Source organism: Mirounga angustirostris, unplaced genomic scaffold (assembly GCF_029215605.1).
Source record: "Mirounga angustirostris isolate CCGP_5_RB_7025 unplaced genomic scaffold, mMirAng1.0.hap1 SCAF_10, whole genome shotgun sequence".
NCBI lineage: Eukaryota > Metazoa > Chordata > Mammalia > Carnivora > Phocidae > Mirounga > Mirounga angustirostris.
In genome coordinates this window covers 91,993,115-92,015,096 of record NW_026991718.1, presented here as the reverse complement: position 1 = coordinate 92,015,096, position 21,982 = coordinate 91,993,115, and the positions used below count along the sequence as shown (strand labels likewise).

General features: G+C 49.2%; 1 protein-coding gene across 2 annotated transcripts; it reads left to right on the top strand.

Annotated features, from left to right (window-relative positions):
- The first annotated feature begins 4,605 nt into the window (after positions 1-4,605).
- PAX1 (paired box 1) lies at positions 4,606-17,586 on the top strand. Of its 2 annotated transcripts, XM_045883803.2 has the most exons (5): positions 4,613-4,964; positions 5,402-6,031; positions 7,634-7,776; positions 8,319-8,541; positions 13,365-13,607. In XM_045883803.2, the coding sequence occupies exons 1-5, from the start codon at positions 4,694-4,696 to the stop codon at positions 13,454-13,456; spliced, it is 1,359 nt and encodes a 452-aa protein (XP_045739759.1). In that variant the 5' UTR covers positions 4,613-4,693; the 3' UTR covers positions 13,457-13,607. The 2 variants fall into 2 exon arrangements, with proteins under 2 accessions (XP_064428798.1, XP_045739759.1); XM_064572728.1 differs by lacking the exon at positions 8,319-8,541 and having other exon boundaries at positions 4,606-4,964; positions 13,365-17,586.
- The last annotated feature ends 4,396 nt before the right edge of the window (positions 17,587-21,982 follow it).

Genomic DNA, 21,982 nt, shown 5'->3' with positions numbered 1-21,982 from the left:
CCAAAAGGAACGCTACAAATGGAGTAGTTAGATCTCTGCATCACAGGATAGAAAGTATCTTAGATCTTCATTTGCCACGCTCAATTTATCCGTGTTTACTTCTTGTGGGAATTTTACCGCAGATGTTTTTCGATTTTTCCCCTACCTCTTTGAACGGAATCCGGGGACTGTTTTGTTATTCACGCAGAAAATACTCATCTATTCTTTCATTTTAGGAAAGTGACAAAAAAAAAATTGTTTCTCTCCTCTTGCATTTCTAACAGCAGCCAGTGTAGACAGACATGGCTCTCCACCCCCCCACCCCACTGCTGACTTGACCTGCTTTCGATAATAAACATTTCCAGGATAGCAAATAAAATGCGAAGCATGTCAAAGAACTTCAAGCCCACCTTGGTCACCAGCAGGCCGAGTGGAAACAAGCAGCGGGAACGAGGTAGAAGACGGTATTTTTTCTTCTTGGGGCTCTTATTTTAATACTAATTGGCACCATTTTCAACACCCTCCATTTGGATTTGCGGAGGGTCTATCCTAAAGTGGAGCGGCAGGTGCAGGGCGCAACTCCCCCACACCCCTTCCCTGTGAGTCCACTTGGTGGGGAGGTCTCACCAGCCCAGCCCTCGGCGGGGGACCACCGCAAAGGAGCCGATTCAGCCCTGAGTCCTCCTTCCTCTTATCCTACCCCCTCTCCTTCTATTTCATTGCCTTTATCTCACATTCCCGGTTCCGACGAGCTAGTCTGCTGTTCTCGCTTTTGCGGAGGGTTTACAATTCCCTCTTAGGGGTCAGCTCTTCGTGCCATGTATCTCCTTGCAGCTAGCCATTTCTTAGCATTAGTATTTTTTAAGTGTGATGCGGGAGATCTCCTTTGCAAATCTGTGTGTGGGAGGGGGGAAGGAAGGGAGCACAATGTAACCTAGTGCATAAAGTGCATTTGTAGCCTGCTCTACTTTTTTGAAAAAAAGAAAATTAAAAGATTCGATTTGACAGAGCTCTTAAAATCATAGCAAAAACTCGGGGACTGGGCTGAACCAGGACACAGGCGGGAGCAATTGCGGGCTCGGCAGGCCCGAGGCGCGGCTGTGGGAAGGAAGACCCAGGATTCTGACCCTGCTCACTCGGAGCCTGCGCTGGTTCTGCGTCTCTGGAGGGAGGCTGCTGGGTACCGACGTTGATCATTAGGCCCAGGCTCTGCCCAGGGCCCTCCTGGGATGCTGCCTGTGTTTCCCGCCCTTGGGTTCTTCCTGGCAGAACCGAAAGGCAAGCCTGGGCGCGTCTGGCCCCGAGGTTGCTTCTTCAGCCCAGCGGGACCCGAGTCGGGCTTTCATGGGCATGTTCAGGTTTCTCCCGAAGACTATGAAATACGTGGCTCCCGGGAACACCCTGGCCTATTGCGACTGGCACGTTTCGTTTGCACCCAAATGGCTCCCTGAGAGAGTCCCACCAAAAATTAAAGCGACGCAAGAAACATAAAGCAGGCGTGACTGTCACTCCAAGGATGACCCAGAACGACCCTTCCTGCCGCCGCCAGCTTCCAGTCCCCCCCGGGGGGCGGGGGGAAGGCACTCTCTTCCTGCCTCATCTTTAACTCACGATTTTGGCACGGAGTCTGCCTCTCCTTTCTCTTTGCCTTGGGAAATCTGGGTCAGTTCCCAAGGCCATTCGGGAACCCTCGAATCCGTCCTTCGCCCCTCAGGGCGTCCAGCCCTAGCTGGACCCGTCAAATCGCAGGTCCCGGCACGCACCCTTAGCTCGGCAGCTCCCGAGCCCCTGGGAACCGTTCTTCACTTGGCTGCAAGCTGCGCCCGGGGCGCTCCAAACAACCAAGCCAAACCCAGCCCGGCATACACATACACACGGAACAGAGACTTTTTTTTTTTTTTTTTTTTTTTACCTCTGTGGGTTCAGCGCCGACCATGCTGCCGTCCCTTCGGTTGTGAAGGACACCAACCTGCATCCAAGGGAAGTGGAAGAGACGTTTCCTTTCCTTCCTTTTCTTCGACAATCCTACCTTTGTACTACCTCGCCCCCAGCCCAGCCCGCCGCGGGAACCTGCAGAGTCCAGCCTGAGGCCGACAGGGGGCGACAAATTGTAAGCTTTTTCAGGGGCCGGGCTGTGAGAGGACTGTGGCTAGCGCTGTGTGGTCCCAGCAGCAAGCAGCTGGCTGCTGGAGGGGTGGGGTGGGAGGGAGATGTGGAATGTGAAGTGAGGGTCGGCGGGCTCTGACACCATAAAGAACTCCCCGGCGCAATCCTCCAACCATCTCCCCCAGCCTCAACGGCCTTCGCCTCGGGGGAAAGAGCAGAAGATGCTCTCCTGGACTGCACCTCCTTGCACCTCCTTGCCAGGGTCCAGCGCTCTACTAGCAGAGGTGGGGCGATGTTCCCCTGATAGGGCAGTTGAGAACCAGCTCTCACCGTGGCACCTCTGACCTTATTTGTTCTTCTCTGAGCGTGCATGTCACTCCTCTCCTACAGGGAAAAAAAAAAAAATGGCTTTAGGTGCTTTACCTGGTCTTTGAGGTGCACTGGGTTATGGATACTGTGGTTCCCAGGTCTAGGAACCAATGTTTTTTGGTTTCCATCGCCCAACTTGAAATCCAGGCAATGAAAATCTAGATCAGAGGGTAACAGGTTCCAAACTACCTGGAGAGAACTAAGCGGGGTGGTGCGCATGCCACTCCCTGTGGCCTCTGAACACTCCCGCATCCTGTGTGTGCTCAGTTCTCTGCTCCGTGCCTTTGCAGAGCTCCTTGCTCTGTGCACCCACCTTAACCCAAACCGCCCCCTTCCCCCCTTTGGTAACCCAACCCGGCAAGGTAGTGAACAGGTTTAGTCTTCCAAATCGTTCCACCCTACCCACCTCTCACCAGAGCGCTGACTGTCCTCTTCCCCCATCCCCGTGGCCTCCCTGAGGCTCCTAGAGCCCAAGACTGCCCTATGTTCTCCGTGCAGTGGGAGGGGAGAGACCTCACCTCTTTTGAACCTGGTTTTTCTTTTTCCAGGGATTATTCTTGCCTGGGCCCGTCGCTCTCTGTCTGGAGAGCCCAGGGTACACGGCACAGGCTCTCCTAATTGGCACATTTCGACAGATTGACTAGGAGCTGTTGACTGCTCTTTGGTCCGGTAGCGGAGGGTAAGAGGATCTCCTGTGCCGGTCCGGTGCATGTGTGGCTCTGGCCACGTAGCCGCTCGGGCTCAGTACGCAGCTCTCTGCCGGCTCCCAAGCTCTAGAATCTTCGGGGACGGAGCACAGGGGAATCTTCCTGTCTCCTGAGGAGAGCTGGGAATCTGGAGAACTGAAAGCTCCCTCCTAGGTGCCCCTTCCTGCTCCTGCTAGTTCTGCCAATGCCCTTGGCACTCACTGACCCTACCCAGGTCCCGGCCTCCTCTTGTCAGTTCGGTGCAAAATCGGGAGCTTTCTACCTCCACACCTGCTATCTCTTGGACCCCACTGCAAGACTCCCTCTGGGACTGCCATGGTTGGCAACCCAGACTGGGAAGTCCAGAACCAGGTACTGCACTGACGCAGTTTGAAATGGAGAAGAGTTGACGGTTAATGCTAAGGCCAAAGAGTTCAGGGTTGTGCAAGCCCCCTTACAAATAAGGGCAAAAGAGCCATTCAGTGACTTAATGAGGACCCCTGGAAGCCTCGGGTGCTGGGTGAAAGATGAGGCTAGGTCGCCTGGGCAAGGAAGAATGTGGGGTTCTTGGCCTGGAAGAAGGGAACTGTCCTTTAGGCCTAGAGGGGAAGCAATGGCGTGCAACCTCCCAAAGGCCAGGCCACCAGGACAAGCCTGGGGTCCAGAGACTGAAGAATCCCTGTTCCTGGGGGCAGCAATTCACAATTACTTTCTGACTTGTGTCCTGTGCCACCTATCAGAAATGAGTGTGGGTGGGTGGACTTGTCCACAGAGAGACAGAATCTAAAATGTGCCCTTTTAACATCACTGAAATCACACCACTATCCTAGTGGAGTGGGTGGCAATTAAATATTGTAAAGATTTCCCTGAGATCAGGTTTGGGGTGTGGTAGGGAAATGAGACACCAGCAGTCTGTCTGCACAACCGCAAATCGCTCTCCCCCGCAAGCACCCTGCACTACGCTGAACGCTCACCACAAGGCACCCTTGCCCGGAGCTGGGGCACTGGCATCACTCTCCCCATGCCCCCCCCCGGGGGGGGGAGAGGGGCGGTAGAGGCAGCCATGAGCACTAACCTTGCTATGATCAACTTTTACCCTCTGATATATTAATGGTAATATTGGTGGAAGTAGTAATAAAACTAAAACCAAAACTAGTACTAGTACTAATAGTAGCACTAATAAATACTCATCAGTTTGGAACGACTACCTCATCATTCTCAAAAGTCGAGGCATAAGGGGCTTTGAGAGGAGCCAAAGAGAGTGGAAGGTCCCAGGTCCGGCTGAGTTAGCACTTGTGTGTGTGTGTGTGTGTGTGTGTGTGTGTGTGTGTGTGTAGGGGGATGGGTTACAGAGGAGGGCCGAGGGGGGAGGAGAGCAGGAGGAGGTGGTAGAGTTTCAGGCCCGGGAGGGGGGCGCCGGGGTGCAGTGACGGGAACCAATGAGCTGCCAACTCGCGCGTCTCCGGCGTGACTGCCGAGATTGACGTGGAAGACACGTCAAATTGATCTCCGCACGCTGCAACCTCCCGGTCAGACGAATTTCTCCTAATCGGATGAAGTTCACTCTAGGCCTGGGGTCGCGGGCGTGGAGAGTGTCCTGGGAGCGCCCGGCGGCGGCGGCGGGCCAGGGGGAGGGCGGCTGCGCGCTCGGCGGCGGCGCACGGCGCGTTTCCAGCCCGTGGCCCGGCCGCCGCGGCTCCCGACTCGCGCGCGCCCTCCCTCTATGCCTCTCCCGCGGCGGCGGCGCCCGAGCTCTCCCGGACTGTGCCGGGCCCAGTCCCGGCCGCTTCGGCGCCAGGCAGCTGGCTGGCCCGCGCGCTATGGGTAAGGGACGAGCGGTAAGGGGGCGCGGGCGGGCGGGCGGACGAGGCGGGTTGGGTCCTGGCACCTCCCTTTCCTCTCGTCTGCTCTCCTTGGGAGAGCAGGTCCCGGGTCCCTGACAAGTCGCGTTTTCCGCACGCCCCAAGCCATCGGGGATTGGGGAGGGGAGTTCGGCGTGTCGCAGGAGGGGATGTGCCAATTAGGCGCGTCAAAAGTCCAGAAAGGGCACACAGGGCTGAAGCGCCCGGCGTCCCCCTCTGCAGCCCTTACGCGGGCGTCCACTCCTGGAGCCCGGATCCGGTCCGTTTGCTCGCACTGCGAGATTCTGAGGACCCGCCCGCCGATCACCTTCCAAGGCGCGCCTGGTGTAGCCACCCTTTTTGGCTAACCCGCCGGTGTTTTCTCTCCCGCCTATTTACTCTCGTCCGGCGCGTCCGCAGAGCAGACGTACGGCGAGGTGAACCAGCTGGGCGGCGTGTTCGTCAACGGCCGCCCCCTGCCCAACGCCATCCGCTTGCGCATCGTGGAGCTGGCGCAGTTGGGCATCCGACCCTGTGACATCAGCCGGCAGCTTCGCGTATCCCACGGCTGCGTGAGCAAGATCCTGGCGCGCTACAACGAGACAGGCTCCATCCTGCCCGGGGCCATCGGGGGCAGCAAACCCCGCGTCACTACCCCCAACGTGGTCAAGCACATCCGGGACTATAAGCAGGGCGACCCTGGCATTTTTGCCTGGGAGATCCGCGACCGGCTGCTGGCCGATGGCGTCTGCGACAAGTACAACGTGCCCTCTGTGAGCTCCATCAGCCGAATCCTGCGCAATAAGATTGGCAGCCTGGCGCAGCCTGGGCCCTACGAGGCGAGCAAGCAGCCGCCGCCACAGCCGGCGCTGCCCTACAACCATATCTACCAGTATCCCTACCCCAGCCCTGTGTCGCCTACTGGCGCCAAGATGGGTAGCCACCACGGGGTCCCGGGCACAGCAGGCCACGTCAGCATACCCCGTTCATGGCCCTCGGCGCACTCGGTCAGCAACATCCTGGGCATTCGGACGTTTATGGAGCAAACAGGTCAGTCTCGGTGGCCCTCTGTAGCGTTCCTGGAAAGGGCTGAATTGGAGATTGGAGGTGGGGGGGGGCGGGCATGCGGGCAAAGGGTCGCACTTGTCATCCTCCTCAGACCGGTTTTGGCTCAAGGGACGGTGCAGGGCTGGCCAGGGAGACTGAGGGTCTTGGGCCTTCTGTGGGAGTCCTCGGACATCTTGAACTTTTTATGACAAATATGGAAAATATTTCCCAAATGGAAGAGCAATCGCCGACCACAAATTCGGAGGCCTGGAATTGCGCTTTTTCATTCTTGCAAAAAGTATGCAAAACCCTATCACCAGATCTAAGCCAAACAAACCAGAGTCAATCCTGCGACTGTTTCTTATGATCCCCATCTTTTGGGTTCCCTGAGCATTCCCCAAAGGGTTCTGTTCCTCCCAGGCCCATAGGCTCTTTTGAGTCAAAAAGCACAGGGGAGCTGTCTGGCAGGTCTTGTCAAATGGCCTGTATCTCCAGCAGGCCCAGCAGCCCTGCAGCTCCTGGAGCTGGGATCTCCCTTGTCAGTGCCCCGGGGCTGCAGCCATCCTGGGGTGAAAAGGTGCAAGGATTTGCCCTTTGCCTGCAATTTTCATCCAGCACACTGTCATCCCTCTTTCTTGGCAGGGGTAGGAGGGAGCGAGGGGGGAGCGAATGGGGCAGCATTGATTCGGTGCTCAAAAAGAATTTTTGTGGGTTGGGACTGAGTCCCCAGTCTCTTCACAGTGTCCCCTGCTCCCAACAACCAGCCAGGGAATTGTGTGCTCTTAAGTGAGCAGACTCTATGTGCGTAAGAAGCAAAACTCACCTTATCCCAAGACAGAGGAGGGAGGGCTTGAAGGAAACTGAATGCTTAGCTCCAGTGGCAGTGGGGTGCTCCTCCAAGGCCGAGACCGGGCACAGCTTTATTTATCCCGGTGACTCAAAAACCCTGGGCCATTTGCTGGGCCAAATCTCCCCATGGTGTGATCAGTGGACAGTTGGCTGGGAGGTGACCTCATCAGGTCAGTGCTCAAATCTGGAATCTTCTCTCAGTTACCTGTGTACACACCTGCTCCAGGAGCAGACATGTGCTTGGGACGAAGGCGGGTGTCTGGGTTGTTGCCTCTTTTGGGAGACCTGGGATGTCTCCAGAGGCAGTTCGGCATATCCTTCCAGACGCCTGTTGAGACTGAGAAACCCATGTAATTCTCACAAGCCTGCTGGGGATTTGAACTTGGACCTTTCCGGTCGCTGTTTCTGGACAGCGGAAAGGCACCTTGGCTGAGTGCGCCCAGCCCTGGCCCTACAGGCCACCTACCGCCAGAGACTTACCGTTTCGTGGGAAGCGGGTCGAAGGCTGGGAGGAATGCGGAGCAGGACTTTCTTCCCTCTGCCCTACAAGGAATGAAAGCAAAACCCAGTTCCCAGCTACCCCTCTGCCTCCGATCGCTCTCTGAGTGTTTGAGTATCTCAGGTGTTCCTGAGGACCCTTCGCCACCCGCTCAGATATGAGCCCAGCGCTTGTAGGCTTGTGTGGAAACTTCTGGACTGCGCCTGTGCCCAGCGCAGATTGGGATGCCCCTTCTAATCCATCCTGTGTCCCCGCAGGGGCCCTGGCTGGGAGCGAAGGTGCTGCCTACTCCCCCAAGATGGAAGACTGGGCTAGCGTGAACCGCACGGCTTTCCCGGCCACTCCAGCAGTGAATGGTCTCGAGAAGCCTGCCTTGGAGGCGGACATTAAATACACTCAGGTAACTGAGCGCCGGGGGAAGAAGGTGTCTTTAACTGGGGGAGCAGGAGGGTTGGCGGATGAGGGGAGAGAGAAAGAGAAGAGAAAACTCCCTCGGGCCAGGGAACGTGTTGGTGTGTCTGGCTGCCCGGCCAGTGAGCGTCTGCGCCAACCTATTTCTCTCCTTTTCTCAAGTGCATTAGTTTGGGGGAGGCTGGCTGTCCAGGCGATTGCTTTGCTTTTTGCCAAGATACTTTTGTTAAAAAAAAAAAAAAAAAAAAAAAAAAAGCTGGAACCCGGAACACAGATGGGAGATGACTCCCTTCTTCTAAATCCCAGTTGGTGGACACCATGACCCCCCTCACCTCTTATTATTATTTATAACAATTTGCGTGGAAATCACTTTGCCAGAGTCCTTACTGGGAAAACGAGAGGCCAGGCCTTGCGCGGGGATAATGGAGGGGACCACAAGGGGAAATGAGGATTCCCTAGCTCAGTAATTGCGCGGGCGGGGGAAGACTGCCTGGCCGCCTGCTGCTGATGGTCTGTCCTCGATCCCTACAGTCGGCCTCTGGCCTCTCTGCGGTAGGCGGCTTCCTGCCAGCGTGTGCCTACCCGGCCTCCAACCAGCACGGCGTGTATAGCGCACCAGCCGGCGGCTACCTCGCCCCGGGCCCGCCGTGGCCACCAGCGCAGGCGCCGCCGCTGGCGCCTCCCGGGGCCGGCGTCACCGTCCACGGTGGCGAACTGGCCGCAGCGATGACCTTCAAGCATCCCAGCCGGGAAGGTGAGGGGCGCGGGCCGGGAGGGGGTCGGATGAATGGCTCTAAGGTTAGGAAGGGTGCAAAGGAGGAGTGTAAGCATGGGGCATGGTGAGAGAGTCAAAGAGACAGATACAGAGACGTACAGAAAGAGGGGAGGGCTGGGGTGCTGGAGTGGGTCCCAGGCATAAATCCTTCCTAAGCCTGTAGCTTCTTGGAGCAGACTGATTTATAACAGGTGTATGCCCTGTTCCTAGAAAGGCAGGCAGAGTTGAGAGAGTCCCCAGGACTGTCCCTCCTGACTTGTACAGAGAGAGAAGGAAGAGGGTCAGGTTGGCGGACAGGACTCCTAGGTTTGAACCTAGTTTTGTGTCCTTGACCAAGTTATTGCTCCTTTCTGGGTCTCAGTTTCTCCATCTGCAGAAGGATTCAGAAGCACCATCCTGCTCACCTTTCTGAGGCTTGCAGAGCTTTGCCTTCTGTGGTGGACTACATTTGGATTTTTCTAGGCACTGCGTCTCTGTTTCGTTTCTCCCTTCCCTTCCCTTCTTTCCTTCCTTCCTTCCCTCCTTCCAGGCCCTGGTCTTTGATTCATTTTCTTAAATATATGCTTTGGGAAATGGGGAGAGCATTTCAATCATGTATCCCCAAGTCTAGACTCTTGAACTCTGTGTGATTTGGGGTCCGTCTTTCTGTGGGAAATGTAGCTGGAAGTTCTCCTTCCTCTTCTCCCTCCATGAATCCACTCCCTGGTAAGTCCACTAACAGATTTGAGGTATTTAATTGATGGTTAGCAGTGTGAGGGTCATCTTCTTACACTGCCCTCTGAGTTCTATTTTTTTCTTATAACTTGGGAAAAGCTCACTTGCTCTTGAGTCTCATTTTCCTCATTGGTGAACAAGGGCTGGATTTGCTAATTTCAAACCTTCCTGCATTTAGGTTCTCCTCACCAGACATTTGCAACTTCTACAACCCTACAGAAAAGGAAGAAGTCACTTGAGGGGGTCCCAGCCCTGGCAGTGAAGGAAACAGAGCATAAACGGGGAGGGCAGTGTGGGGCAGAGGGATGTTCTAGATTACAAAGGGATCTTTACCACTTGATCTTCCTCACACCTACCAAGGTGGACATTGGGGGCAAGTGGCATTGGGTAATCAGGGGACAGGAGGGGGCTTCTTCTATGTGACATCCAGGCAAAAAGCTTTATTTCCACGTAGTTTCAGTGCAATAGCATGATGAGAGAGAGAGAGAGAGGAGCCATTAAGGTGCCATCAATAACAGTCAAGTGGAGGGAAATTTTTTTTTTTTTCATTTTTCACTTTTTCTAGAACATAAACATCTTGGGGTATAAATTACAAAAACTGAGAATTAGAACTCCTTTACGCTTTACATTTCAGGACAGATGGGGGGATCTTTTTCATCTGTAGAAGTGCTTTTGCTCAGGGTCTTGGAGTGGTGGAGTGGGTCCACCCCACCCTCCCAAGGAAGGAGGCATAAATCCTTCCTTGTGCTTTTGCTCAGGGTCTGGTCCTCGGCCTCAAATCTAACTGCTTCCTTAAGAACGGAGGTTATCTGCTGAATTAGGAACAGAAAAGGAATCTTCTCCATTACACAAATCAAATCTTTTAAGCAGGTTCATTTGAATTAGAAAAGCATATCTACAAATTGAAATGATCTCAGGGAGAAAGAAGACTTAAGAAAAAGGACTCATTATCTTCAGAACAATGCCATCATTTGCTAACAGAGCCACTTTGTCCTGAGGCATTTCAGACTCCACATTAGAAACAAATTATGATGTGTAGGTAACAATCCAAAGGGAAAACACACAGTTCAGAATTCTAAACTAATTCTAGTGAATTGGGCGGGGGAGAGGGGAATCTGTTGGTGGCTGATTTTCTTTAGAAGATACTTTCTTTCAGAAATACAGGGCCATTCAGTGGCCCTGACATTCATGTCCCTTTTACCAGTATATTTGCTTCCTGTTATGAAACGTCCCACCCATTTTCAAAATCCAAAGCAATAAATTAGCTACCTTAGTTATTAAATTAATACCTTAATTTCCTGACCCTCACAGTTCTTTAAAGATCTAGGTAAATGATCATTGAATAAATCAGGCCCATCACTGAAAATGATTTCTCAAGCTGGCATACAAGTGTAAGTGTTTGAACAGAAACATAAAAATCATGAGAATTACATGCCTATTTGGGTCATGGAGTTTTACCCTTCTCACTGGCAGAAAAGTTGACTTCAAAGACCCTCCCCTTCCCTGCTCCTCCCCCTCCTTTGAAAAAATGCAAAGTAATAAGAGTCACTGCCTTTAATTTTTCTAATCATTACTTAAATTGTCTTCAAAGAAACTTATCCCATAAGACAATTTGCTATCATTAATTGTCCAGTTTTTAAGAATAGTAAGAATAGCATTTACTGAATTTTTTTCAGTAACAAAAATTTTCTACCGAAAGCAATTTAATATTATGCATGTTCAGTAACAAGCAAACACTTTTGATCATCTAGTGCTTACACGCACAACACACATAAAATATTTTATCTGTCTATCTTCACATCCATCTGCTTCAGTGCATCCTCCAAATCAGTGCAAATGAACATTAAATGTTACCCTGAGGGAAGTCAAATCAAATGTCAAATTATGCATTGCTACTTATTAATTTTTTATTGGTAAAGGGTAGCGAGGCTGGGCTACCTATTTTGTAGGCGAGGAAGTATGATTTACATTTTCCATCCGTGAAAGGAAACTTTAATTCTTGGGGCCTGAGAGAAAAGGAAAGTTCCACCCCACCTACATTTGGAGCGGACCTGGTATTTTTGGAATCTCAGTACTCATCTAATTTCTTTTTGTAGCCAGGACAGGACCATCTCCCCACACCCCTTCCCAGCCTCTGGACAGGTGACAGACGCCACCAGAGGTTCTTGCAAGACAACTGGTATTTACAATTTACAGTGTGTTTTCAGAAACCATCAAAGCCTCATGGTTCTAAAATCCCTCCCAGAGGGACTTTGGAAAGCCTAAGTTTTCGAATATCAAATCTAGAAGATATTGCATATTCCTCAAAGAAAATATGTTTATACTTCTTAAACTCAACTCGAAGCTTCATTCCACTTATCTCTGCTTGGGATTAGTTCTTGAGGGATCTATCCTGAAAAAGTACTTTGCCAGAGAGCACTAGGTTGCAGGCGTTTGTGTGAGAGACCCAACAAAGCCAACCAGGTTTCATTTGACCTGGCTCTGGAGACCCCTTCTCAGACCCCACCTCTGTCCGCCCCTACCGTGGTCCCAGTGGCCCTGCAACCGCAGTCCTAATATTTTGAAAACCCTTGTCCCCATTCCTGCCCCCTAAGATTAAATGAACCCGCAGGGCACCTAACACCGCAGGCTCAAGCCTCCGAGGCCCCCAGGACACAGCCACTCAGGTTGCCTCTGGCCCTGCGGGTGGGAAAGGAGGGGAGGAGAGGTCCAATGGCAAGGGCTGGTGTGGACAGACCTAAAAATGCAGCAGCAGGGTGGAATCTATCTCTGGGCCCTCCGGTGTTTATTTTTTACTAGTTCATTTTCTCCTTTGTGTCTAAGGCAACCGTCCCATAGCTGAGAAACCGCCGCCTCCTCTGATGTTTTCTGAACAGGTCCTCACCTTGAAGGGGAGTACACGGTGGAAAACAAGGGTCAGAAGACCTCGTTGGCTGAGCAGCCACAATCGTCTTTAGGAAAGAGAGCTGAGAGGAGGGGGAGGGCAGAGTGGTCACTCTGCCCTGGAAAGGTCTTTAGACCCCTCTGAAAACCCCTGTGAAACCAGATGTTCCAGGGGTATCCGGCGCAGCTCCCGCGCAGTCACAGCAAATTGCGCCTGCTACTGGAGCATGGGCAGCTGCAGGGGAAAAAAATCCAGAAATATCCCGATCCCAAAATGAGGCGCTTCGAGCTTCCCCTTTTAAAAGAGGACTTGAAGGGGAGAAGAAGAAAGCTGAGAATGGGCGCCTTTAGGTATAAACTACTTGAGCTTCCTGCAGGAGGAGCTGAGCGGCCAGGGGCTGGGAAAGGAGAAACAGGTTGCGCAATCGTGGCGTCACTTTGCTGGTTTCCAGGGGCAAAACTCGGGCCCCTTCCAAAACCCTAAATAATAGAGCAACGCGCAGAATGCCGTCTTCTCGCAGATTCACTGTCACTTAATCCGGAGGCCTATAGGCTCCAGGGCGTGCTGTGACCGCAGTGGGGATAGTAGCTGTGTTCTCGGGCCGCGGGGCAGAACGAAGTCGGCCACCCATTTAAAGCGCGGCCGCCTCCGGTGCCGAACGGATCCTGACCGCCGCGGACCGTCTATCAGGGGCGGCTTTGGTGACCCGCTTCACGCTCTGTTACCCTCTGTCCACCGCGAGCGTCCCGAGCCGCTCTGGGGACAGTGGACCTGATGCGCTGGCATCTCCCCAGGCCTGAGCGCGCAGCTGGGGTCTGGGTGGCGGTGGAAGGAGGGGAGCGGGGGTCTCGGATCTGAGAGCCTCCCCCGCCGGGCTGCCCTATCGACCTGAGCGCCCATCACCTCCTTTATTGAGAGGGTGCGGGGCAAAGGCAAGTGCACTCGGGGGAACAGGGAGCGTTTGCAACACGGCCAAGGCTGTGCTCACTCGTGGCTCCCTTAAGGGGATCCGGAAAGATGGGCGCCAGTGGGCCTGTGGGGTCCTGGGAGGACGCGGGTCCGGGCTTCCTTCTTCCAAACCCCTATAGTGTCAACCCCGGATCCTCGCGTTGTCACCCGCGTTTGCGGACGTCGCAGACCTCTGGGTCTCTCACTCTGAGCCGCGCCAGCCAGTGACCCGACGTCCCTGTGCTTCCTCCCGCAGTGGCCGATCGGAAGCCGTCCAGCCCCGGCGGCAAGGTCCCGGATGGCCTCAGTAGCTTACACGGACTGCCCATCCCAGCCTCGACCTCCTAGGGGCAGCGCTTCCCCGAGCCCGAGCCCGAGCCCAAACCCGGAGCAAGAGGCGGACCGGCGGGCGGAGCGGGGCGTGCAGCTCGGCCTTGCAGTCTCGGTGGCGCGCGCGGGACCCAGGACAAGCCGAGGAGGTGCCCAGAGCCAGCCCGCGGGGGGCCCGCCCCGTCGGTTCCCAGGCGCACCGGTTCCCAGGTTCCCCACCGGCCCGGCGGCCATACTTCCTTCACCGGCCAGGGTTTTTAGGCTTCTCTGAAATTTGGCTTTAGACTGTTGCACCCTCGTCCCGATCCTTGCTTCGACATGGCCTCCCTCGCCCGGCCAGCCTCAAGTGTCTTTTCCTACCTCTCCCAAGGTGGTTCGGCACCCTGCCTCCCTCCCTCCCTCTTCCATTCTCTGCCTCGTGTCCTTTCTGTCTTTGCTTCCTCCCTCCTTCCTATCCTAGGTTCCTTTCCTTCTTCATGTTTCCCCGCCTTCCTTTTGTCCTCTTTAATTTTTCTCCCCGCAGTCTTCCTGCTTCCCTTTCTCCTTCACATTCTGCACCACTGTGCTCCCTTTCCTGGGGTCCTGCCCCCCTTCTCTCTTTAGTGTCTTTTACAATAAGTGACTCCGTTTCTCTTCATTCCTACTGCTTCCCTGACCTAAAGGCCTTCCCAGGAGAGCCCCAGACTGGGCTCCCCATCAGTCCTCACTCTGCAGTTGGTACTCTTTAGTCTCCACCCCTCGGAGCCCCCCAGCCCTAATGGAGGGTTCTGGAACCTAGGAAATGGACAGAGAGGCCATGGCCTTTATTTTATATTTTTATATTAATGAACCCAAGCAAAACCCGGTTGAACTATCTTATTTTCTCTCTCTCCCCCAGGATATTGTCTGATAATCTGTATGTTCTCAGTGCTTAGTGGCTGAGCTTCTCCTTGCTTCCTCTGAGATGATGTCACCCCAAAGAAGATTGGGGATGAGAAGGGGGCATTGTGGTCATTGGTATTTTCTTTCCTTAGAAAACTGCATGCCCTGGAGGTGCTCCTTCCCACCCTTACACACCTAACAGGAGGGAATCTAACACAATATAAATGCATCAGCACTGTTTTCGGTTTTCAGGGGTCAGCACATTTGTTAATTTAAACCACAAACTGCTTCCGGGTACAAAGGTGCAATCTGGCTTCTGGTTTGCAAGGGGATGAGGGACAGAAAAACCCAGAAAGTGTCTTCTAGAGCTGGACGCAAGAGCTGTTCACTGCTTCCAAGTTCAGGCGCACTGGTGGCGGGACCCTGGACATAAAACTGCAATTTTTGTAGTCATAAAAATGTCACTGGTGAGAGTGTGACATCACCTGTTAAACGTGGCTGCCTTTGAATAAAGGAAAGCATCTGGAGAATGCTCCGTAAGGGTGAGCAAGTCTGTGTCCAACCTGCATTGTCGTGTAGGTCCGCCTCACCTACTCTAGTCCCTCAGTTCCCAGCATGAACACAAATATTAAGATGACATTATTTGAATGGTTTATTCACTAGCAGCCTGGGTTGGGCAGGAGGTGGAGGAGGAGGCGAAGGAGGAACATTTTCAGGGCTCTGCCCCAGGAAACTCCAGGGAAGAGAAGCACTGTGCAGAAATCATGCTAACAGGAGGCTGATTCTTAGAAGAACAAAGTGGGCAAAAGACAGTGAGCAGCAATGAGGACTTTCCCGGAACATTTCTAATGTTCTGAAAGCGAAAGAAAATTATCCCAGGCTACCAAACCATTTAGGGATTTCTAACTACACAGGGGTTTCTGGCTAATTGTTTTGTTTTTTCCTTTCCGCATTTGGCTTTCTCAAACTGACAGAAGATATATATTCTTTTTTTCAGAAGACATTTTTTTGTTGTTGTTGTTGCTATGGTAATTTGTATTTCCACTGGTTTTTTTTTTTCTTTCATTTTTTTATTCTTATGTTAATCCCCATACATTACAACATTAGTTTTAGATGAAGTGTTCCATGATTCATTGTTTGTGCACAACACCCAGTGCTCCATGCAGAATGTGCCCTCCTCAATACCCACCACCAGGCTAACCCATCCTCCCACCCCCCTCCCCTCTAGAACCCTGTTTGTTTTTCAGAGTTCATCGTCTCTCATGGTTCGAGAAGACATTTTTGAATTGAAGGTTTTGCTTGTAAGTGGAGCTGCCTGTTCGGACTAATGGAGGGGACCAGTGGGGAAATTATTTTTATCATATCTCGTTGCAATCATACCCACTGAAGGTATTAATTACAAAACAGTATCTGATTTTTTTCATATAGAAACTTTTGTTTCCAGGTTTTCAAAGGCTTTGGCCTTAAAAAAGTTCCACTTTATAGGTAGGAACATTGAGGACTAGCTATTTGGTTTCTTTTCTCTGGACCATACAGCTAATTACAAATTGTGGGGTTTGGGCACAAAAACTAGGTGACACCACCTCATCAGAGAGCCAGGATTGGGGCTGGAACTTTGAGTCTGGGGTCCTTAGCCTTCTGTGCTGGCATTTCCTGCCGAGAAGCTGGTCAAAATGATAATAGGACTAAAGTATGAAAAGGAAGCATGTTTCCAAGTTGCTAGTCCTCTCAGCCTGTCCTCATGTACTTAAATGAGCTTTACATGCTCATGATTTTCATGATTCCATGATTGTTGCCTGGAGGAGGACAGGCTTGCTTGGGACAGGCAGAAGGCATCCCACTGCTTTCTGAAGAAAAGAGAAGACTCTGTGTTGAACCTGTCTCTGAGTTGCCATCATCCCTATTTCCTCGACATTTCCCACTTTTGTGTTTGTGCTCCCAGAGTTAAGGGTGAAAAAGCTGGGAAAAGCCAACCAGGAAGGTTGGAAGACACCTATGTTGTAAATGCCACCTGCAAAGCGTGGCACATTCCAAGTCTGTCCCTGGTGGTTCCCCATATCCTGTGGCCGGAGATGGGCCTTTCAGAGTTCCTTGACCTTGGGGTGAGCTTGCACGGGGCATGGGCAGCATTCAGTCACAGAGCCTACCAGCAGGCTTTGACATTGCATGTGGGATATGCAGCGACATCCCTTCTGCCTTGAGGTCTCGGGGCATGGGAAGACCCAGGGAGCTTGGGTTAAATCCCTGCTCCACTGTAGTGTGACCCACTGAGGCTGTGACCTCTGAGCCTCTGTGGTCTTGTCTATGAAATGTACCATCCAGTGCAGTGACACCTATGGTGACCTGGCCTAGAGGAAGACTGACACTGGTGTTGCTTCATCTCTCTGGAGATGACTTTGCTGTTAAAGAAAGATATGAGAGTCATTTTAACAGTTGATGGGGGACCCAGAATTTTAAACATTTTTTTTCAGAGGATCCCATCAGAATATTGCAGTTTTGGTGTCTGTGCTTACGGATCTGTGGAGGTACTAGGGATGTAGGATAAAATTAGGTAGTACCGTGTTAGGTAGAATAATATAAGAAACAATCATTCCTGGAAGCAATTTGTCTTTCTTCTTGCCTTTTATTTTTTAACTTAAGAGTAATATTTCTTTTTAATATAGAGAAGCACTAAAGAGGAAATAAACAAAAAAAGACATAATCACTCAAGTAACCTTTTGTTTTTTTTTGAAAGAATGAAAGTAATATATGTACATTGTTAGAAAATTCTAGCAGTACAGAAACATTGAAATGAAAAGTGAAAGTTTCTTCCTATGCTCATCTCTGTCCTTAAAGGTTGAACACTGTTACAGTCTTCTATGAATCCTTCCCAGAAAAAAAAAAATGCAGACAGCACAATCTGTTTCTGTATGTGTGCTATTTAACAGTGCCCACCAAGGATCTGTGCTATATACACACAGATAGGGTCTGGATATCTGATCTCTGCATACCAGCAGCTTCAGCTCCACTGTATTCACTTTATTCTCCTGAAGGGATGCATATCAACAGGGTTTATTGAAAACAGAGTATTTGTAAAGAGGGCCAGCTTGAGCTTTAAATGAATAAAGGCAGGATTTTGTTGCATTCATTATTGGAGCAAATGCTTCAAATGGGTTGTAATAACGTCTCTGGGAAAGGTGGCTGTTTTTCGGCAAGGAGGAAGGGAAGCAAACCAAAAGGAAGGAGACAGACAAGAGACAGAGTTTTGTCCTTCTTGAAGACATTCTGACTTGTTTTCCAGATCACTGAAGGGCATTTAAAGCTTCGAGGGGCTGGCAAATGCAGTTTTCCTTTCCTTTGAAGAGAGTCTGTCTCTCTAGGTCAGGAAAGAGAGAGAGGCAAAGGGGTGGGGGAAAATGTTGGATAGGAATAAAGTGTAAATATCTAGTCCTGGCATAAGCTTGCTTCTTACCTGTCCCAAATTCACTTGGAATCCCTGTGGAATTAGCTTCCTGACGGATGAACCTTGCTCATAGACAACTGTGTTTCCCCATTTGCTTGTTTCTTGACTCCTGTTAAAGAGGATGGGATTTATTTAATTGAATGGTGGTTCAGGTTAAAGCACTCTGTAGGTTTCCTGGCATCAGCTTCCCTACCTAGAATTACATTGGCCTGGGTTTCTTTTCAAAAGAAACTCTACCTGCTCCGTGTTATGCTGGATAATATGAATTTAGAATCTTGCCAAAATGTGCCTGAGGAGTTCAGTTGAAAGGACTGTGCATCCAGACAGCCTACATAATGAGAAACACTTGATTCTCTTCTTTTAATGGGCAGGAATTATGCACAAAATGGTATTTGGTCTTCACCTTGACCTCGCTGTCTGAACTATAGCCTCATTCACTGAAGAAATGTCCCGTGGCTGAGATAGTTCTAGCCAAATGATTGGATCTCCATTTAGAAAAAACAAAACAAAACAAAAAACTTCTGTTTTTGGATTCTTCTTCTCTTTTTCTTTTTTAAGGCCAGAGCAAGGAGGAATCACAGTGCCTCTTTTTCAAGGCATTACAACAAGAACCACACATTTAGTCAGAATCCAACTCGGGAATTCTAAACACTTGGAACAATTATACTCAATTTAAATAAGTCTCTTCTTTCGAGTTGAAACTGGTTGAAACTCCTGTTTCACTCTAAAGAGCTCTTCTCCAGGAGAAGCAGTCTGTGATCTTGGTCGGAACACACATCTGTTACTGGGCTGGCCAAATCCAAAAGTGGAATCCCAATTACAGTTTTCATGGCTGATGGAATTTCAGCTGCACTACAGTTGAACCACCTGGGCTGCCTCCACTGTCTTTTTTCATCCTAAGGATGAAATGAGCTGATTGAGTGTTCATTCAGCTCTTAAATTACATTTCCATCCCGTAACATTTTATTTCCTTTTTCTCTGGTGAGATATATTGACCAATGGGTTATCTCCAGTTTCTTAGACCAGCCACATAGTGTTCACTTTTGGGAGTTCTCCTGGTCGCTGGTGGATGTGGTTTTAGCTTCCTAAGATTTTTTTTTTACCCCAAACAACACACAACAGAATGAAAATTCTTTAACTAGTTGGTTTGGATTTAGCAAGAAATCTCTTGGAGGAAAAAATGAGTGAGATATTTGAATGAATTGAAAGAAGTAGATTTTTTTTTGAAAAGTTGAATTGGAACCTAGGACCCCATGAAACATTAAAAAAAAAAAAAGAAAAGAAAGAAACAAAGGAGAAAGAAAAAAGAAAACATTCCTTAGGCAAACAAGGTGTAGAAAGATTAGCTTGAAGATCTAAGAAACCAAAGGTATCATTCTGGCCACCAGGGGGAGCACACATTGTTCCATGAAGATAGAGGGGAAAACAAAGCTAACAATCTACAAAAATATTCATCATTCTGGTGAACCTGTCTGGGTTGTGAACAATACCTGTTTACAAGAAGAGCGCTTTTGTTGTTGATATTCTTATTGTAATTGTTGACTAGACACTTTGATTCTGAGCAAAAAGGAGCAGTTGGGCTTGTGGTGAAAAATGGATTTTTTGGCTCATCCACATGGGAATTATTAAATAAATTAGCTGAGAATTCAAGAACCCCTTATAAATAAGTATCACTTCTGATTTTGACTCTGGTAGATACATACATCCAATTATCTGAATACAGAACAAGTAAATATGAATTTGAAAAAGCAACCTATTCGAAACATATTTTTAAGAAATACAGTGGATTTTATCTGTATTTGTGCAATGTTGATGTTTTTGATTAATTTGAGTTTGAATCTCAATTTTAAGCAACATACCCATTTTTAATGATTTTTGAAGTTCTTAATCGTGTAAGGTCACAATTTACATTTACAGTAACAGTCAATGTATTACAGAGAGGCAGCAAACAGCAAGGAAAAAGGCTTTTATTTTCCTTACTTTTCTATTTATTTTAGGATAAAAGCCTAAATAAAGGGGGGAAGCCTCTTTTACGATTTTTTCTTTTCTAACCATTTTTTAACCTGGACTTTTACATATACTGAACTCATCCTACCAGCTGTGAATTACCCCATGGGCAGAAGGTAGTCTAGGAAGGGATGGGGTACATGGTGGCTAAAAGTTGGCAGAGCTAGCTAGGTTCAAATCTCAGTTTTACCACCTGGAAACTGTGGTGCTTTGGGCAAGTTTATACAAAACTTACCAGCCTCAGTTTCCTTGTCTGTTTAGTGGGACTAATATTCCCTCCTGGGGGCACTTCTGTGGATTAAATTTGATTATATGTAGAGAGTAGAGACTTGCTTTGGGTCAGTCAGTCGGGATTAGTTTTATTATTGTTCTTTTCTTCTTGTCCTTTGTGCATTCCCATCAATATTTTATAGTGAATTCATTCATGTCACAGCCCTGCAGACCATATTTTCTATATATCAGATTTGTGAAAAATACAGAGGCCTTCAAGACTGCTAATGCTAATCTTGGAATTTCCTGAAACTTTCAACAGCATCAAAGGGAGTGCCACTGTCAGCTACTAATCAGAGCTGGTAGCCCTGGGACATTCACCAAAACCTAAAGAGTACTTGATGATTTTATGGTTAAACCAGTGAGGATTAATGACCGGCCAGGTTGCCATCATTACGGTACTGAAGTAGATTTTATGTGCCAAGCGCGCTTAGATCAATGTCATGTGACTATGCTTCCTGTCAGGTCAACAGACCAGAAACAGAGGCCTTGTCCTACTGTGTTCACCTCAAGGGGGCCAAAAAGCCTGTTGCTTTTCCTGCTGACTATAGCATGCTGATTATTGGCAGCCATGTTGGACTTTGGCCTTTGTCGTCCTGCTCCATACTGATTAAATGTTTTGTAAAAATAAAGCCACCCCCATTTCTGCCTTCTCCCTCTGGCTGGCTGCCACTGGGGACGCAAAGAACACAGAAGCTTTCAACTCAATACCTTCAGGAAGATCCTAAGAGACATTTCAGGACATCAGGAGAGGAAATGACTTGTCCCCATCAGGTGTCCATTTTGGAGCTTGAAGTGTAGGTGAGATCTTCATATGTTGTTGAAGTTTAATTAGAGGAAATCCACACATGCTCAAATTTGTGTGGCAAAAGAACATTTAAAGTGTAGCTCTAGAATTTACTATTTTAGTAACATTTATATGCATCCATCTACATCTTTTTACTTAACAATGCTTCTTTGCTCCAGAGGGAGTCCATGGGTTTTTTCCAAATGTTTGTAGCCTTATCAGTTGTGTGTGAAAGTTGTCTACTGATTGAATATGGCAGTTGAGTTCTGACTTTAAATTATTTGGAATTTATTCTCACAGAACGGATGCTTTCAAAAGTAAACAAAGACATTAAAACATGTGTAAAAAGACTCTGTCACACATTGTGAAGTGCAAAGTGTAAATGAATTTTTATAAGCATATGGATCTCATTTCTCTTAGGGTATGCATGAATTTAAAAATTAAAAGAAAATGTGCTGGCTACAATGTGTTTTTAGTTCACATTAGACTTTAAAAACAATCAGAGGTGCCTAATATATTCATAACGGAGCAGACTCCTTCATCCTATGATGTCATTTGAACCATGGGATAATGATTAATATTACCCCCAAGAGTCTTTTTTGAAAGAAGCTCCAGAGTGGCACTTGCAATTTGAATTTCTGTTTTTAAGCACATTCTACAGTTTATGGCCAACTTCTTTCTTCCTGCACAAACTTCCAGGTTGCAATGCTCAGCACACTATCACTGTCATTTAAGGTTGGCTAGCACCATAGTGCAGTCAAATAGTTGAGGCTTCATAATATTTACATTGAAGTGGAAGAGGTGTGAGAGAGGAAAAAAAGTGCAAGGGAAGCAATGTTCAGCCCCTGTGGTCACATGGAATGGATTCTGTCAAGAATGTAAAATAACATTTGTATCTAAGTCGTGCTCAGAATTGGTAAAAGATCTACAGTCCAGTCAAAAATGTAGCCAACGTTTTTAATTTAGTTTTCATGATAACATAGCCTTAGAGAATTATTCAGGTTGTACTAGGCTCAGCATCAGAAGAAATTTTGGCTGCAAGAATTTCATTGCATTTAGTTAAGCGAAAACAAATTAGCATAGACATTTTTTTCTTTCAAGCTTCACTTTCCGCTGTGATGTTAGCAACTGCTGTTAAGAGTGGTAACCATTGGTCCAGTAAGAGATTTCTTTTTTT

Bases quoted from the DNA above. Each gene is read 5' to 3' on its own strand.
- PAX1 (XM_064572728.1), top strand. From the start codon at position 4,694: ATGAAGTTCACTCTAGGCCTGGGGTCGCGGGCGTGGAGAGTGTCCTGG. The intron at 6,032-7,633 runs GTCAGTCTCGGT...GTGTCCCCGCAG, and splicing joins GACGTTTATGGAGCAAACAG to GGGCCCTGGCTGGGAGCGAA. The intron at 7,777-13,364 runs GTAACTGAGCGC...TTCCTCCCGCAG, and splicing joins CGGACATTAAATACACTCAG to TGGCCGATCGGAAGCCGTCC.